The sequence below is a fragment of the Podarcis vaucheri genome (genome assembly GCF_965113315.1).
Source record: "Podarcis vaucheri genome assembly, chromosome: 7".
Classification (NCBI taxonomy): domain Eukaryota; kingdom Metazoa; phylum Chordata; class Lepidosauria; order Squamata; family Lacertidae; genus Podarcis; species Podarcis vaucheri.
Window position 1 is genome coordinate 75253818 of NC_138765.1, and position 17585 is coordinate 75271402.

At 47.4% G+C, this 17585-nt stretch overlaps 2 protein-coding genes and 1 long non-coding RNA gene across 3 annotated transcripts in view; 2 read left to right on the forward strand and 1 right to left on the reverse strand.

The window, feature by feature from the left end:
• The first annotated feature begins 547 nt into the window (after positions 1-547).
• On the forward strand, positions 548-7498 carry ANKRD65 (ankyrin repeat domain 65). Its single transcript, XM_082230287.1, has 4 exons — positions 548-958; positions 1828-2044; positions 4422-4971; positions 6983-7498. Exons 1-4 carry the CDS (start codon positions 952-954, stop codon positions 7448-7450), a joined length of 1242 nt encoding a protein of 413 aa, XP_082086413.1. The 5' UTR covers positions 548-951; the 3' UTR covers positions 7451-7498.
• Positions 7499-10989: 3491 nt separating this feature from the next.
• MRPL20 (mitochondrial ribosomal protein L20) lies at positions 10990-16532 on the forward strand. The gene is made up of 4 exons (XM_082230695.1): positions 10990-11212; positions 12440-12550; positions 14478-14555; positions 16246-16532. The coding sequence occupies exons 1-4, from the start codon at positions 11126-11128 to the stop codon at positions 16417-16419; spliced, it is 450 nt and encodes a 149-aa protein (XP_082086821.1). The 5' UTR covers positions 10990-11125; the 3' UTR covers positions 16420-16532.
• Positions 16054-17585, reverse strand: part of LOC309536539 — a 253860-nt gene continuing 252328 nt past the window's right edge. The window contains exon 3 of the long non-coding RNA XR_014221595.1: positions 16054-16065. This is a non-coding gene — a long non-coding RNA (uncharacterized lncRNA). The remainder of the gene's footprint in view (positions 16066-17585) is intronic.

Sequence of the window (17585 nt, forward strand, 5' to 3'; positions counted from 1 at the left end):
GATCGAAAGCATGCTAGTGCAAGTAGATAAATAGGTACCAGTGCGGCGGGAAGGTAAACGGCTTTTCTATGCACTCTGGTTTCCATCACGGTGTTCTGTTGCACCAGAAGAGGTTTAGTCATGCTGGCCACATGACCCCGAAACTGTCTGTGGACAAACGTCGGTTCCCTCAGCCTGAAAGCAAGATGAGTGGTGCAGCCCCATAATCGCCTTTGACTGGACTTAACCATCCGGGGTCCTTTATCTTTACCTTTTACCTTTCCATGAAGAAGTACCTTCTTTTAACTGTCCTGAACAGTCCAACATTCAGCTACATTGGATGTTCACATGGTCTAGTGTTATGAGGAGAAGGATTTTTTTTTTTTAAGGGCCTCCATGTGAAAAAGCTTCCCCACCCCTGATCTACAGTTTCAGAACTTCGACTTGGAAGAGCTCACAAATGTGCCCTAGGCAGGGAGCCAAGAAGTCTGTCAGGCCAATATCCTATTAACCATTAGCGGTCAGGCACCCCTCCCTCTTCTTAGAATCCATTTAGTCATTAAATAAACAGCTCTGGGTACACTCCAGAATGCACGGATCGTAACAAAACAAGGAGGCGAAGGGAGCTGGCTGGCTGGCTCTGCTTCTGAACGGGCTGGATATTAACGGGGGGCAAAGGCTTTCGGGGTTAAAATATGGTCTGGTAGCCGGTTTCCTTTCCATAGGAATGGTCCATTTGTGTGTTCGATTGAAGCTTTGCTTGCGCAAACAAATCTGAGAGTTGCTGCTCTGAGGACCTTCCAAGGAGCAGGAGAGACGACCTTGGGGCATGAGGACAACCGAATTTTGGGGAGCAAACAACTGTACGCGCCTCCTCGCACTCAGAACCCACGGGATAAGAGAACCGCCCATGTTTTGTTCGGGAGCAACCTCAGAATAAATAAAAGAGCGCCAGTCGGCCGTGGAAGAGAAATGACTGGTAAGAAAAAGATATTTCTCTCTCGCTCTCTCCATTAAGTGACAATGTTCTCAAAAGAGAGGTTCAGTTCCTCCACTCTTGGCTGCTATGTGCAGAGATGTGATACCCACCCCCCTCACTTTCTAGATCCAGTATGATGCCCTGGGATATCAGAAGGTCACATGCTAGGCATGGGGTGGGGCCAAAGGCAGAAGTGGGTGGAGCAATGGGTGTAAATTTTGCCCATGTACAAGAGGCTAATATTGTGATAGTAATTTTGAGGTCTTAGATATATGGTAATGTTCATAAGTGTACCCACCAAGCATGTACATAGATCAGCACAGCACGACCGACCTGAAACCATTTTGATTCCCAAACTGACCAAATGTTTTCCCTGCAAGGTGGGGGGGGGGTCAGGGAGCCTTCCCATTGTCTCAGGAATTGAGTAATCAGCATTTTAATGGGGGACAGGCTATCAGGAAAGACAATCAGATAACCTGGCAGACAGGAAAAACAACATTCAAATTTCTGTTTTAGACCGCCTTTTCTGTGATGTAGGTATGATGTATCTGGGGGGAGGGTCTTAGGTTACACCCCTTCTGTGATGTATGTATGATGTTTCAAAATGACGTCACGCACATGCGCAGAAGTGGCGAATCGCGACCTACGCACGCGCAGACACGGGGTGCTTTCACTTCAGGATGCGAACGGGGCTCCGGAACGGATCCCATTCGCATCCAGCGGTACCACTGTAATTTGCTCTTAAACTGTAACATGCTGGAATTTTTATATCTATATTCCACAATCATTCCCATGTCTATATTATGGCCAAATATGCATTGTCAGGATTGAGAGCATCTTAACGGATTACTTGTCCTTCTTCCTGAGAGGCACCAGAGTCGAGGCCGAGGCAGCGAGGAAATGGATGGTGCTGAGCGAGGAGGAGGGGACCCTGACTGGGGAGCACAGCCACAAATTTATCCCCGAGAATCACCTGATCCCGACTGCTATGCAACCGAGCTGGAAGGAGCTGCACCGGGCGGCCCGGAATGGGGACACGCACCTGGTCAAGCAGCTGTTGAAGCAAGGGGCGGACACAGAGAGCAGGTGAGGTGAGAGAAGAGGGCCCTCTGCTGCCCCTTCTGGTGTCCAGGAGGAAGTGCAAGCACTGGGCCTGAGGTAGCGCTGCCTATGAGTCAGCAACGCTATTAGTTAAGAACAGGAAAGTCCAACTTCCATACCCTCTGACATTTCTCTGATGAAAATAGGGACGTCCTATAGTATTATATCTAGATCTATAGAGTGGTGCCTCGCAAGATGAAAAGAATCCGTTCTGTGATTCTCTTCGTCTAGCGGTTTTTTCATCTTGTGAAGCAAGCCCATTGACGGATTAGCGCTATTAGCGCTATTAGTGCTATTAGCGGCTTTTAGCGGCTTATCTGCTGATCGGATCAGCTGATAAGCGGCTTAGCGGCTTAGAAAAGGGGGGGGGGAACCAGCAGGAACTCGCAAGACATTGTCGTCTTGTGAAGCAAGCCCATAGGAAATTCGTTTTGCGAAGCACCTCCAAAACGGAAAACTCTTTCGTCTAGCAAGTTTTCCGTCTTGCGAGGCATTCGTCTTGCGGGGCACCACTGTATTATTTATATTTATATTCCGTGCTATTTTCTAAAAAATGTTTAGGGGTACAGTGGTACCTCGGGTTAAGTACTTAATTCATTCCGGAGGTCTGTTCTTAACCTGAAACTGTTCTTAAGCTGAAGCACCACTTTAGTTAATGGGGCCTCCTGCTGCTGCCATGCCACCGGAACACGATTTCTGTTCTCGTTCTGAAGCAAAGTTCTTAACCCAAGGTACTATTTCTGGGTTAGCGGAGTCTGTAAGATGAAGCGTCTGTAACCTGAAGCGTATGTAACCCGAGGTACCACTGTACTCTCATTTTGACTCAAGAAAATCACCACTTTATAGTTCAAATTGGGAAAAATAAATACAGTAAATGGACAAAAGTACAAAGAATCACAAAATGTTTAGGGGTATGTGTACCCCTGCGTCCCCACAGAAAAAAGCACTGTATATTTATATTTATATCCCGCTCATCTGACTGGGTTTTCCCAGCCATTGTTGGCAGCTTCCAACATATATAAATATGTAATCAAACATGAAGCATTTGCAAACATTTTAAAACTTCCCTTGGCTCGGGGGGTCGCATAATCCTGTACCCTCCAACATATCTCCAATGAAAATAGGGACTTCCAAAGAGTGGGGGGAGAGACATTCCAGGATCAAATCAGAAAATAGGACAACTGGCTGTAAATCCAGGAAAATAGGGGCACTTGGAGGATCTGAACTTCTCATACCAAGGGGGCCACAACAGTAATTTGACACGAAACCTGCAGGCTACACGCTGCTTTGTTTCATGGGGGTGGTGGGATCCTAATTCGCCCCCGCCCCCCAAAAAAAACCCTTCTTACAGCCTTCCCAAAATTGGCTAAGTGAGGAATTGGCTTTGGGAAGGAGGCATGAGGCTCTGGCAGGGTCCCAGAACCCTCCCACCTCCTTCCCAAAGCTGGGGAAGTGCTAACCAGGCTTTGGGAATGAGGCAGGAGGACTCTGTCAGATCCCGTAGGCCTCCTTTCCAAAGCCCAGTGCCTCACTTACCCAGCTTTGAGAAGGCAGTGCAAGGGCTGCAGAGGGAGCGTCAAATGATTGACACCAGGCAGGCTCCCTCACCTGCTTAAAAACGTCTTAGCTTAGTGAACCCTATTCACATAGAATGTGGGTGAATGTTTTAACCTGGTTTTAAAGCTTAACGTTAGTGTCAATTAATTTTTGAATGTTCTAAATACAGTCAAACCTCGGTTCCTGAACGCTTCTGTTATCGTACATTTCAGGTCCCGAACGCCCCAAACCCAGAAGTAAGTGTTCCCATATTTGAACATTTTTTGGAAGCCAAACGTCCGACGCAGCTTCCGCTTGAGTGCAAGAAGCTCTTGCAGCCAATCGGAAGCCACGCCTCGGTTGTCAAACATTTCAGAAGCCGAATGGCTTCCGGAACAGATTACCATATTTTTTGCTCTATAACACTCACTTTTTCCCTCCTAAAAAGTAAGGGGGAATGTGTGTGCGTCTTATGGGGCGAATGCAGGCTGCACAGCTATTCCAGAAGCCAGAACAGCAAGAGGGATTGCTGCTTTCACTGCGCAGCAATCCCTCTTGCTGTTCTGGCTTCTGAGATTCAGAATATTTTTTTTCTTGTTTTCCTCCTCCAAAAACTAGGTGCGTCTTGTGGTCTGGTGCGTCTTATAGAGCAAAAAATACGGTACGTTCGACAACCGAGGTTTGACTATAGTTGTTTTCAGTGTTTTCAACGGTTTGTTTCATTCTCCTTGCAAACTGCGTCGAGGTTGCTGTTCCATTCCGTTTCACAACCAAGCAGTATATAAATCTTACAAAACAAATAAGTAATGGGAAACCACCCTTTCAGAGATGAGAATAGCTGGACGCCATTACACGCCGCCTCCTTGAACGGTAGTGCCGCGTTGGTGAAGTTTCTCATCCAGCGTGGAGCGTTGGCCAACGCCAGCGACGCTTCCGGCTACATGCCTCTCCACTGCGCCGCTTGGAGCGGCCACAGCCAAGTGGCGGAGCTCCTCCTGCGCCGGGGTGCAGCGGCGGAGGCGCCGACCAAAGGAGGCCTCACCCCGCTCCATTTCGCCACTGCCAACGGACACACCCTGGTGGTGCAGCTCCTCTTGCGGCACGGAACGGACCCGGCCAGCCTTGACCGTCGCCAGTGGTCGGCCCTGCATTGGGCGACGGCCAACAACCGGTTGCATATTGTGGACCTGCTGATATCGCAGGGCGTCAGCCCGGATTTAGGAAACGGAGGGAGTGTCACACCACTGCACGTAGCAGCCGAGAGCAGAAGAACGGAAGCTCTGAAGTTCTTGCTTGCCAAAGGCGCCAGCGTGAATGCTCAGGACGGCCTAGGGAGAACGCCGCTCTCCATTGCTACTAATAACGGCCATCACGAGGTTAGATTATTTGTTTGTTTGTTGTCTTTATACAGCCACGTGTGGGAGCCTCTGGTGTTCTCCAGATGTTAGCCAATGAGTTCTTATTGCTTTTCAAAGATTTTAGCAAATTAATCCAAATTTAATACAAATTTTAAGTTGACTTGCTACGCTGCTTCCATGATGTTTCTCTTTCCTCCCTTCCTGCTGAATGTTACGTACTTCTCCTAATTCCATTTCAATACTTAAAATGTTTTAACATTTTATCATTCATTTTCCCCCTTCTTCATTTCCCATCAGTACATATTTCAATTTCTGCTTAGACTTTTACATAACTACAGTGGTACCTTGGTACTCGAATGGCTTGGCTCGCGAACAAATCAGCTCCTGAACGCCGCAAACCCGGAAGTGAGTGTTCCGGTTTGCAAACGCTTTTCGGAAGCTGAACGTTCAACACGGCTTCTGCAGCTTCTGATTGAGTGCAGGAAGTTTCTGCAGCCAATCAGAAGCCGCATCTTGATTTTCAAACCATTTCAGGAATCGAACAAACTCCCGAAACAGATTAAGTTCAAGAACCAAGGTGCCACTGTATTACATATTCTCAGAATATCAAGTAGAGTTTCTCTTCACTTTGTCAGCCCACAAAAATAATTGGTTATAAATCAATATTCCACAAATATTGGAATATGCCCTCCAGATGTTAATGGACTACAACTCCCATGATCCCTGGTTACATTGGCTGGGGCTGATGAGAGCTAGAATTTGTCCCCTTCTAAGGCAGGAAAATCTTTGAAGGGGACATGGCGGTCAGGAAGCATGGCTATCATTGAAGGATCCTGCACTTTGGTTTTGCCACTACAGTATGGTGGAAAAGTCATAAGCATGCATTTCGCTAAGCAGATGTCAGCAAACTTTTCAGCAGGGGGCCGGTCCACTGTCCCTCAGACCTTGTGGGGGGCTGGACTATATTTTGAGGGGGGGGAATGAACGAATTCCTATGCCCCACAAATAACCCAGATATGCATTTTAAATAAAAACACACATTCTACTCATGTAAAATCATGCTGATTCCCGGACTGTCTGCGGGCCGGATTTAGAAGGCGATTGGGCCGGATCCGGCCCCCGGGCCTTAGTTAGCCTACCCATGTGCTAAGGTGTGCACCTAGGCTTTGGGGGAGATTTTTTTTTTTAAGCCAAACATGTAGTACATACTCAATCATAAAGAACATTCTTTTTCTTCATCAAAGAAGCTAAAACTTAAATTAGCTTATTGATTATTTTTTCCAGAAAAAGAAATAACAACTAAACTTTAATTTAAAAAATACAAACTTAAAAAATGAAACAGAAAGCACCAAATTTTTTGCCAGGACTTTACAAAGATACAGCCAATGTTCATGATCTAACCAGATAATGAGCTCACCCCAGCTGACCAAAGCAGATCAAGGTTTCTTCATCTTCCTGTCCTAGAGAATGAGCAAAAAGGTGATGAGACGAGACAGATGAAGGCAGGAGAAAAAGGCTGGAATGGACCTGCAGCTTCTATTTGAGCTGCTTCCAGAGAGAGATGTAGGCAGAAGCTGCAGGCCCATTCCAGCCTTTTTCTTCTGCCTGCGTCTCTCTGTGTCTGCTTCCCTCCTACTCCTGCCCCCTTAGTCTTTCCCCTATCGTGCAGGCCAGTTATGGCAGCTCAGGGGCCCCTGAAACATTAGAGAACTTACAGATAAAGTGGTGTCCGGAGCTTACGTGAGTCCCTCATTGTTTGCTGTACAGTGATACCTCAGGTTAAGTACTTAATTCGTTCCAGAGGTCCGTACTTAACCTGAAACTGTTCTTAACCTGAAGCACCACTTTAGCTAACAGGGCCTCCTGCTGCTGCCACGCCGCCAGAGCCTGATTTCTGTTCTTATCCTGAAGCAAAGTTCTTAACCTGAAGCACTATTTCTGGGTTAGTGGAGTGTGTAACCTGAAGCGTATGCAACCTGAAGCGTATGTAACCCGAGGTACCACTGTATTTTCCTCTCCCTTTCACTAGATGGTGAAGCTTCTGCTGCAGAGTCAAGCAGCTGTGAACCTGACTGACCACCACGGCTGCACTGCCCTCCACAAAGCTGCGACTGAGGGTCACCTGCCAGTTGTCTCCTCCCTGGTCAGGGAAGGTGCTGCGAGCATCGATGGGAGGGACCACCTCAACCTGACTCCACTTCACCGGGCTGCCAGCCGCGGCCACGTCCCCGTCGTCAGCTTCCTCCTGGACGAGGGGGCAGACGTCAACGCCGCTGGCTGGATGGGCAAAACCCCCTTGCACCTGGCTGCAGAGAAAGGGCACTTCCCTTTGATGGAACTCTTGTTGGCAAAGGGGGCAAGCCTTTTCCGGAGGACTCAGTGGAAGGAGACAGCACAGGAGCTGGTCTCAGAGAGGACAAGTCCTGGAGGCATCCCTAGCCTGGAGGACCTTGGGCCACCTCAGTCTCCCACATCCTGTAACTCTATAGCCTCTTGACTCAGCCCTCTGCCTGGTCTGATCACATATTAAATGCTTGCCTTTTTAGTATTGTTATGTATGGTTTGATGTACAGTGGTTCAGTTGTAACATCGGTACAGTACTGGTGGGTGGGTGTATGAGAGCCAGTCAGGTATAGCAGTTAAAATGTAATGATAATAATAATTTATTATTTATACCCTGCCCATCTGGCTGGGTTTCCCCAGCCACTCTGGGCAGCTCCCAACAGAATATTAAAAACACGATAAAACATCAAACATTAAAAACTTCCTTAAACAAGGCTGCCTTCAGATGCCCTCTAAAAGTCAGATAGTTGTTTATTTCCTTGACATCTGAAGGGAGGGCATTCCACAGGGCGAGAGCCACTACCAAGAAGGCCCTCTGCCTGGTTCCCTGTAACCTCACTTCTCACAGTGAGGGAACCGCCACAAGGCCCTCAGAGCTGGTCCTCAGTGTCTGGGTTCAACAATGGGGGTGGAGATGCTCCTTCTGGTATTGGGAATCTGGGAGACTAGGGTTCAAATCTCCTCATGGGCATGAAACTCACTGGGTGACCTTGGGCTAGTCACCAGTCCATCAGCCTAACCTACCTCTCAGGGCTGTTGTGAGGATAACATGGGAAGAGAATTGTGTAGGCCTCCTAGAGTGTGAATGTAATAAATCAGGCTTCCTCAAACTCGGTCCTCCAGATGTTTTTGGCCTACAACTCCCATGATCCCTAGCTAGCAGGACCAGTGGTCAGGGATGATGGGAATTGTAGTCTCAAAACATATGGAAGGCCGAGTTTGAGGAAGCCTGTAATAAATGAAGAAATGTAAGGGAGAGAAAATAGCTTTGCGTAGTCCTAGGCAACCTCTGGAGGTGGAGCACAGCACACCTGCCCCCAAGTCTCTCTTGCTGGCCATTGAGTCCCTCCCAAGACCACGCCCTCTTTCCTCAAGCCACACCCCTCACTAACCACACATACTCTCCTCAGGCTACACCCATCTGTGGCCCTGGTGATTGTTTTGCCAGGTTGGGCAAAAGATAGGGCTCTACAAAACACCCCCAACACAAATCCTGGCGAGCTGCTGCCACTCAGTGGGGACCCTGTGGTCTGACTCAGTATATGGCAGTTTCCTATGGAGATGTGTTAAATTCTCTAACTGGTTTTTGTGCTGATTATGATGATAGCAAAGGGATTCCCTGGTGGAGTTTGGGGAAGAGAATTGATTCACTTGGCATTTAAAGGGGAACCTACCAAATTCACAAGGGATGCGGGTGGCACTGTGGGTTAAACCACAGAGCCTATGAATTGCCAATCAGAAGGTCAGCGGTTCAAATCCCCGTGACGGAGTAAGCTCCCGTTGCTCGGTCCCTGCTCCTGCCAACCTAGCAGTTCGAAAGGACGTCAAAGTGCAAGTAGATAAATAGGTACCACTTCGGCGGGAAGGTAAACGGCATTTCTGTGCGCTGCTCTGGTTCGCCAGAAGCAGCTTAGTCATGCTGGCCACATGACCCGGAAGCTGGACGCCGGCTCCCTTGGCCAATAAAGCGAGATGAGTGCTACAACCCCAGAGTCGTTCGCGACTGGACCTAATGGTCAGGGGTCCCTTTACCTTTACCTTACCAAATTCACACTTTCCGGAACAATACGCAGACCAAACCACAGGCATCCTTCATAATTTGCACTTCTCTGAATTTTGCCATGCGGTTCTCCAACCGAGCAATGTTTACAAAAACACAGACATTACGGGAGAGCATGCATTTTTGAAAATATATATGAATAAAATGCGTTAGCGAAGTCAGCATACACAGATGTGTAAGGGGAAATTTAGCAAAACTGTGTTTATTGGGAGAAATTAGCATGAAAATGCTTTCGAATTTCCACGAAGATTTTAAAAATAAACACATAAATAAGTAGGAAATTGCTGCATGAATGTGGAAAACTGAATTTAAGATTGGGGAGATGGGAAATGGAGGATGGAAATGGACGGATTGGTCATATATGAACTATGTCTGATAACTCAGTCAGTACAGCACTATAGTTTACCCCTCCGTCCATTTAGTTAATTGGACAATGTCGGGTTTTTGGCGAAACAGTGACCCCATGGGTTAGGGCACTGAGGGCTCATTTTATGGCCTACTGTGAAACATGGGGTTAACACCGCCAAACAATGCAGGGGCCGAATTGCAGGTTTTTGGCACTGTTTTCGAGTGAATCAGGCGATGTCAGAATTTTGGCGAAAACATGACTGCCACAGCTGCCTATGTCCTGACTCTTCCAAAAGCATAAGGTTTTCATGGAAGGTAAGAAGATGAGTGGCTACTAGCCATGATAGCTGGGAGGCAACCATAATCTGAGGAAAAATGGGTGTGTAAGTGGCAAAATCCCCAACAAGACACACTTCGGACTACATTACGCCAGACAGTCCTTTCAGTGTAGCTGCTCTGACAAACGCTGGCTTGCAACCCTTGCAGCGCATTCCTATGTCTACTCAGAAGAAAGCCTTGTTAATCCAGCGAGACTTGCTCCCAGGTAAGTGGGGCTAGGGCTATGCCCAAAATTAATCCTGCCTAGAGTAGACATTAATTGACATTAATGTCAGGACCATTGATTTAAATGGGTATAGATAATAATTTTATTTGTTTCCTTTTTAGATATTATTATTTTTATTTCAGTGGGTCTACTGGTGCTGCATACAATCTTTGCCTCAATGACCTGGAAACAGCCCTTAGTCTTTAAGATGCCCCAACAACTTCATTTCATGTGTTTAAAGCACATCCTGGGAACTGTAGTTTCTATGGGTGCCGGGAACTGTAGCTCTGGGAGGGGGTAAACTACAGTTCCCAGGGCCGGAGTTAGGGCAATGCATAGCATTATGAGACGCTTGACTCCCTAAATACAGTGGTACCTCGGGTTAAGTACTTAATTCGTTCCAGAGGTCCGTTCTTAACCTGAAACTGTTCTTAACCTGAAGCACCACTTTAGCTAATGGGCCTCCTGCTGCCGTCACGCCGCTGGAGCACGATTTCTGTTCTCATCCTGAAGCAAAGTTCTTAACCCGAGGTACTATTTCTGGGTTAGCGGAGTCTGTAACCTGAAGCGTACATAACCCAAGCTACCACTGTACCATACATTTAGTACACAGTACTTCCCCCACCCGAAGAATCCTAGAAATTGTAGGGTGCTGGGAACTGTAGCTCTGGGACGGGTAAACTACAGTTCCCCTTGACTGAGGTGGGATAAAGCATAGTATTATAAGACTCTTGGCAGCCTAAAACAAAATACATTTAGAACACGTTCCTTTCCCTGCCAACAAAACCCGCAGAGAACAGCAGCTTCAGCGAGCTACAGTTCCCAGCACCCTTAACAAAACTACCGTTCCTATATTTGGGGGGCGCTCTTTGGTGCTCCAAAGGTAGGGTGCGTCTTGTTTTCTGTTCTTTTGACTTCGATGGAGACCCGCGCCATACCCCTCACCCCATAACAGGGAGTCCCAAAGAGAAGCGGAAGGCAGGGGGGGCGCGCTTGCCTTCAGCCTCTTCGACTCTCCCTTTGCACAGCGTTGCAAATCGCCGCTGTTTGCAAGCCCGGAAGGGAAGCCTTGCAGTTTGCACCACGTGGCTTCCGCCCTCGCTTCTTCTCCTTTGCAAATCCGAGGAGGAGGAGACGGTGGGGGAAAGCGGGCTGGGATGGTTTTACTAACGGCCAGCCTTTGGGTCCGGGCCCGTTTGACCGATCGCTTTTGGCGGAAGCAGGAGGTGCTGAAGCATGCACGGGTAAGAACTGTGGATCGGTGCCCTGCTCCCCCCTCCCCATAACGCCCACCCTATTGCCCTCCCCAGCTCCTTTGCCATTTTGCAGCCTGTTTCCTCGCTGCCCACGTGAATCCATTCATTTTCTAGCTTCTGCGGTGGGTAGGCCTGCTTCCTGGTTCGAGTAGGCACTGCTCCGAGTAGACCCATCGAAATTAACGGGAGTGTCGGAAGATCCCTGGGGGGTGACCTTGGGCCGGTGACTGCCTCTCAGCCGAGCCGTCCTCGCAGGACTGTTTTAATAACAACAACAAAACAACAAACTTCATTATTATTGCTTTATTATTATTGCATTTTTAATTATTATTATTAGCATTAGCATTGGAGGCTTAGTTCACATTGCAAGAAGCACCAGATAATATAGGACATTGTACAGTAATATCTTTTTCTTAATTCTTCAGTGTTTTTGCCTATTTATTTCACTCATTGCATGGTGTTGTCATTTTTCTTGAGTCCTAAATATTTCTTCCACCAGTCCCTTCTCTATTGAAAAGAACTGAGATGCTCAAAAAAAGGATGTAGGAGATTAGCAACACATGCTAAAAATGCCTTTTCCAAGGCAGCTTTTGGGTGGAGGTAATTTATTTTAATCCAGTTTGTGATGACATAGAATTTGACATTTTTTCTTTAAAAAAATAATAAAACATGGGCAGTATCCAATTCTAGTCCTTACTCAAAGACCCACTGTAGTTAATAATACTATGCTTTATATTTATTAGTCATCTTGCTCAAAAAAAGTCACCCAAAGCAACGTAGAAGCACCATTTAAATACTAAAACCAGCTAATAGACAGACATGATTTAGGTTCCTTCCTATCAGTGGGTCAACTAGCGTTGGCTGCAACCCTATGGTTTTCTTTCCCCAAAAGGAAGTTGAAAAATGCCCCCCTCCACAATATTCTGCAGGCGAATCCTAAGAGGGCAACCAGAACCGCCTCTCCTATTAGGATACGTCAAAACATTTGGTGTCCTGCAACGGCCATGACACCCAGAGCTCCTTATTTCTCCCCAAGAATCCTGGGAATTTACAGTAATTTGTTAAGCGGGGTGGAAATTGTAAGATCTGGGAATTGCAGAATATTCAGGGTTCTGCAACGGGGAAGTGCAAGGTGAGAGGAGATAACCTTCTTCCCTTAACGGAAGACCATTTGGGTATTTTGTTTTTAGTGTGTTGTGTGTTTTGCCTTTCCAGCATTTCCGTGGGCGGAAGAACCGTTGCTACAGCTTGGCCGTCCGCGCCGTCCAGAGGGCTTTCATGTACGCCACAAAGGCCAGACAGCGGAAGAAGAGCGACATGAGAATGGTAAAGATGGCGACTAGAAATGCTGCTCTGTTTGTGAGGTTTGCACGTTCCCGTAACACGGCGAAATTTGCGCAGGCCCGATTAAGGGGTGGTTTGCTTGCTGTGTTCACTCTCTCCATAGGTGAGAAACTATAGCACAGTCCTTCATTGGAGCCTGGTCCATTAGAGCAGCTTGTGGGGCTGCCCCACCAGTCTCGGTTTGCCTTCCAGCAGCCCCTGCCTGCCTCCTTACTCACCACCCACCCAGAGGATAATAATAATAATAATAATTTTTTTTTACAGTGGTACCTCAGGTTACATACACTTCAGGTTACATACGCTTCAGGTTACAGACTCCGCTAACCCAGAAATAGTACCTCGGGTTAAGAACTTTGCTTCAGAATGAGAACAAAAACTGTGCTCCAGCGGCATGGTGGCAGCGGGAGGCCCCATTAGCTAAAGTGGTGCTTCAGGTTAAGAACAGTTTCAGGTTAAGAACGGACCTCCAGAACGAATTAAGTACTTAACCCGAGGTACCACTGTATATCCCACCCTCCCCAGCCAAAGCTGGGCTCAGAGTGGCTAACAACAATAAAAATAGCACAGTTTACATAAAATCACAATTAATTAAAATACATTCTAAAATCAATTGAGAATCAAATTAATGGCAACTGTTGGGCTGGATGGGCCTGTGTCTCATCCACCACCATTTCAGTGTTGCCTTTGTAGATTTCAGCAGGGCGGCTGGAGATGAAACCAGAAAGAGTTGGCTCCCCGCATTCTCATCTCCGTCTGTGCCTGCCCTTGGCTCTGGCGCCACCTACTGTCGGCATCCTGGCCTTCTCACCTACCAGTCCAAATCAGTAGCAGCCTCCTTGAGAGGTCGGGGGGGGGGGGCAACACAAAAACGGGCCTTCTCTGTGGTGGAATGCTCTCCCCAGGGAAGTTCACCTGGCGCCTTCATTATACACTTTTAGGCGCCAGGCAAAGATGTTCCTTTTTAACCAGACCTTTGGTTGATCTGATTGACATCCTGTTAAAATGTGGCTCCTTTTGGGGGGGGGGGTGTTATTGGGTTGTTGTTTTTATTTTGATTATATATTGTGGTTTTTTACATTGATCTTTTCTGTGAACTGCCCTGAGACCTCTGGGTATAGGGCGGTGTATAAATTCAGTGAATAATAATTGCATTTATTGAAAGAAATGCAAAATACCGTATTTTTCGCTCTATAAGACGCACCAGACCATAATATGCGCCTAGTTTTTGGAGGAGGAAAACAAGAAAAAAAATATTCTGAATCTCAGAAACCAGAACAGCAAGAGGGATCGCTGCGCAACGAAAGCAGCGATCCCTCTTGCTGTTCTGGCTTCTGGGATAGCTGCGCAGCTGCATTCGCTCCTTAAGACGCACACACATTTCCCCTTTCTTTTTAGGAGGGAAAAGGTGAGTCTTATAGAGCAAAAAATACGGTATATACTTTGACGGAACAGGTTTCTTTTTTACTTAATTGAAGGTGTTTTTAAAATACTGGACAGCCCTGGGTGCTAAATGTGGCCCTCTGTACCTCTATCTGGCCCTCGGAACGCTTCCCAAGCCACACCCCCTTTCCCCAGAACACGCCCCTCACTGGTCCTACTTTTTACCCCCCTTGAGTGCTTTTGGCCAACTGGGATGTGTCCTTAAACCCTGATAATGTTTCTTGTTTGATTGGATGGATGGTGGGGTGTATGTAGCCTGCCACATGGAAGTAAAAATTACATTTGATGCCCCGCCCCCTTTTGGCTCTGGTCCCGCCCACCACTGGCATGTGGTCCCTGGACAGTTTTCCAGAAGGGTATGCGGCCCATCAGGCTGGAAAAAGTCCCCCCACATCCGCATTAGATCAGCCCAGAGAAACATGGCTGCCTTAGTAAACGTATCTCTGAACGCTCCCGTTTCTGCTTTCAGCTTTGGCAAACCAGGATTGAAGCAGCATCACTTGAGCATGGTCTGAAGTACCACGTTTTCCGTGGCGGTCTCTCCCAGGTAAGTGGCTTTACCTCACCCCTTCCTTAGCATACAGCCTGCTTCTGTAATAGCTCTTTTGGACCACCACCACCTCCCTTGATGAGCCCAAAAGCCACAAATGACAGTTGAGCAAAGGGCTTGATCATGGGTAGGCAAACTAAGGCTCGGGGGCTGGATCTGGCCCAATCGCCTTCTAAATCCGGCCCGCAGACGGTCTGGGAATCAGCGTGCTTTTACATGAGTAGAATGTGTGCTTTTATTTAAAATGCACCTCTGGGTTATTTGTGGGGCGCAGGAATTCGTTCATTTTTTCCTCCAAAAATAGTCCAGCGCCCCCCCCCCCAAGGTCTGAGGGACAGTGGACCGGCCCCCTACTGAAAAAGTCTGCAAACCCCTGGGCTTGATAAACAGCAAGCCGGAGCTGCAAAAATGAAAATGGTGTTGTGCAAAAATGCATGAGTTGCTAGGCACCTATTGGGCCATAACAGGCTGCGTTTAATTTGCTATCTGCAAGTTCTGTGTGTTTCCCTCTCTCCTTTCCCCACAACCTTTTTTAATAAAATAAAATAAATGAAATTTGCTTTTTAGTTTCCCACACTTTGGGAAACATAGGAAGCTGCCTTATATTGAGTCAGATCATAGGCCCATCTAAGTAATGTCTACACGGACTGGCAGCACCTCTCCAGGGTTTCAGACAGGGAGCCTCTTCCTCCCTTACCTGGAAAATGCTTACCGGGGCCTTGTTCCAACAAAGTAGATGTGGTACCATTGCCTCAGGCTCTTTCTGCTGCTCACACCGCGTTCCAGCTAGGCTGAGTGATGGATAATGCCTGGGGCGTTGGCCTAGGACCCAGGAGACCAGGGTTCAAACCTCCACACGGCCATAATGCTCTCTGGTTGACCTATTTTCCCTCCAGCATAGAAAACAGGGAAAACCCCCTCTCTGCCTTTTTTCCTTACGTGGAAGATCTTACGGTTCTGAGAGATCTGCATTGGCTCCCAGTACGTTTCCGAGCACAATTCAAAGTGTTGGTGCTGACCTTTAAAGCCCTAAACGGCCTCGGTCCTGTATACCTGAAGGAGTGTCTCCACCCCCATCGCTCAGCTCGGACACTGAGATCCAGCGCCGAGGGCCTTCTGGCAGTTCCCTCATTGCGAGAAGTGAGGTTACAGGGAACCAGGCAGAGGGCCTTCTCGGTAGTGGCGCCCACGCTGTGGAACACCCTCCCTTCAGATGTGAAGGAAATAAGCAGCTATCCTATCTTTAAAAGTCATCTGAAGGCAGCCCTGTTTAGGGAAGTTGTTAATATTTAACACTGTACTGTTTTTAACACTTGATTGGGCGCCACCCAGAGTGGCTGGGGAAACTCAGCCAGATGGGTGGGGTGTAAATAATAAATTATTATTATTATTATTATTATTATTATTATTATTATTATTATGCGACGGAAGCTGCACATTCCCTCCCCAGACCCTGAGAAAGTGCAGCTGCTCAACAGAGGAGGAGGCTCTCTGTACGTTCCTGTCTCTCCCCCCTCCCCTGCAAACAGATCCTTGACACATGTATTGTCAACTTGAGCTCCTTGGAGGAACTGTGGTATAAACCCGTAACAACAGCTTCCTGCCGTACTTTATCCACTTTATCCACTTCCAGAAAGGTTGAGTTGCCTCTTAAGTTTCCCTTCTCTTCTTTTTTTCCATATTTCAGTGCCAAGTGGAACTGAACCGGAAAACGCTGGCCGACCTGGCGATCTACGAGCCAAAGACGTTCAAGTCCTTAGCCTCTTTAGCCAAGAGGAGAGGACTAGAAGGCCTTCTTGCCGCCCGGGGAGGTGGAAAGGAACCTGAAGGGATATTTTCACGCATTGTGAGATGTACATGAAGCAGGGGGCTGTTGCTGGCTTGTGGAGTTGTGCTAGTATTAAAACAGGAATATTTATACTAAAAAAAAAGAATATTCTGTCTCAATCTGTGATCCAAAATTTAAAAAGGTAAAGGTACCCCTGCCCGTACGGGCCAGTCGTGTCCGACTCTAGGGTTGCGTGCTCATCTCGCACTAGAGGCTGTGAGCCGGCGCCATCCGAAGACACGTCCGGGTCACGTGGCCAGCGTGACGAAGCTGCAGCTGGTGAGCCAGCACGAGCGCAGCACACGGAAACGCCGTTTACCTTCCCCCTATAAAGCGGTCCCTATTTATCTACTTGCACTTAAGAGTGCTTTCGAACTGCTAGGTGGGCAGGAGCTGGGACCGAACGACGGGAGCTCACCCCACCGCGGGGATTCGAACCGCTGACCATGTGATCGGCAAGTCCTAGGCTCTGGGGTTTAACCCACAGCGCCACCCGCATCCCGCGGGATCCAAAATTAGTTCTTTCCAAACCCTCATAATCAACCCAGTTGGATTTGTGATTTGTTGAGGCGATACAGAGATTCTCTTCGTTGCGTTTTAAGGTGCATGGATTATAACCCAGTCTGCAGAAGTCATTTGTGTGTTTGTGTATGAAGAACCTGTGCCTGGCAATTAATTTTTTAATTGTTGCCTTGGTTTTCAACTGAGCAAAAGGCTAGTGGAGTGTGAGGCTCTGCCCACTGACAGTTCAGTACGTAGGAAGCTGCCTTATACTGAATCAGATGATTGGTCAGTGTAGTTCAGTGTTGTCTGCACTGACTGGCAGCAGCTCTCCAGGGTTTCAGACAGGGATTTCTTCCCCATCTTGTCTGTCAATGCTGGGGATTGAACCTGGGACCTTGTGCATGGACGGCAGATCCTCTTACCTGCTCCTTGATCTTTGGAGCCATTTTGCAAAATTCATTACCGTATCTTAAGAGGTGTCTAACAACTTTCCAAAATATCTGTAACAGATACAGCACCTCAACTTATTTCTAAGCATATGTTTTTAAACAGATACACTGGGCCTTGGTGATTTATGAGCACAGCACCTTTCCTTTTTAAAAATCTTTTTTAAAAAAGGGTTTAAAATAAACCCATCTAAAGACATAGTGCTTCTTTGCATTAAAAATAAATCTAGTATTTCATGAGAAACATTA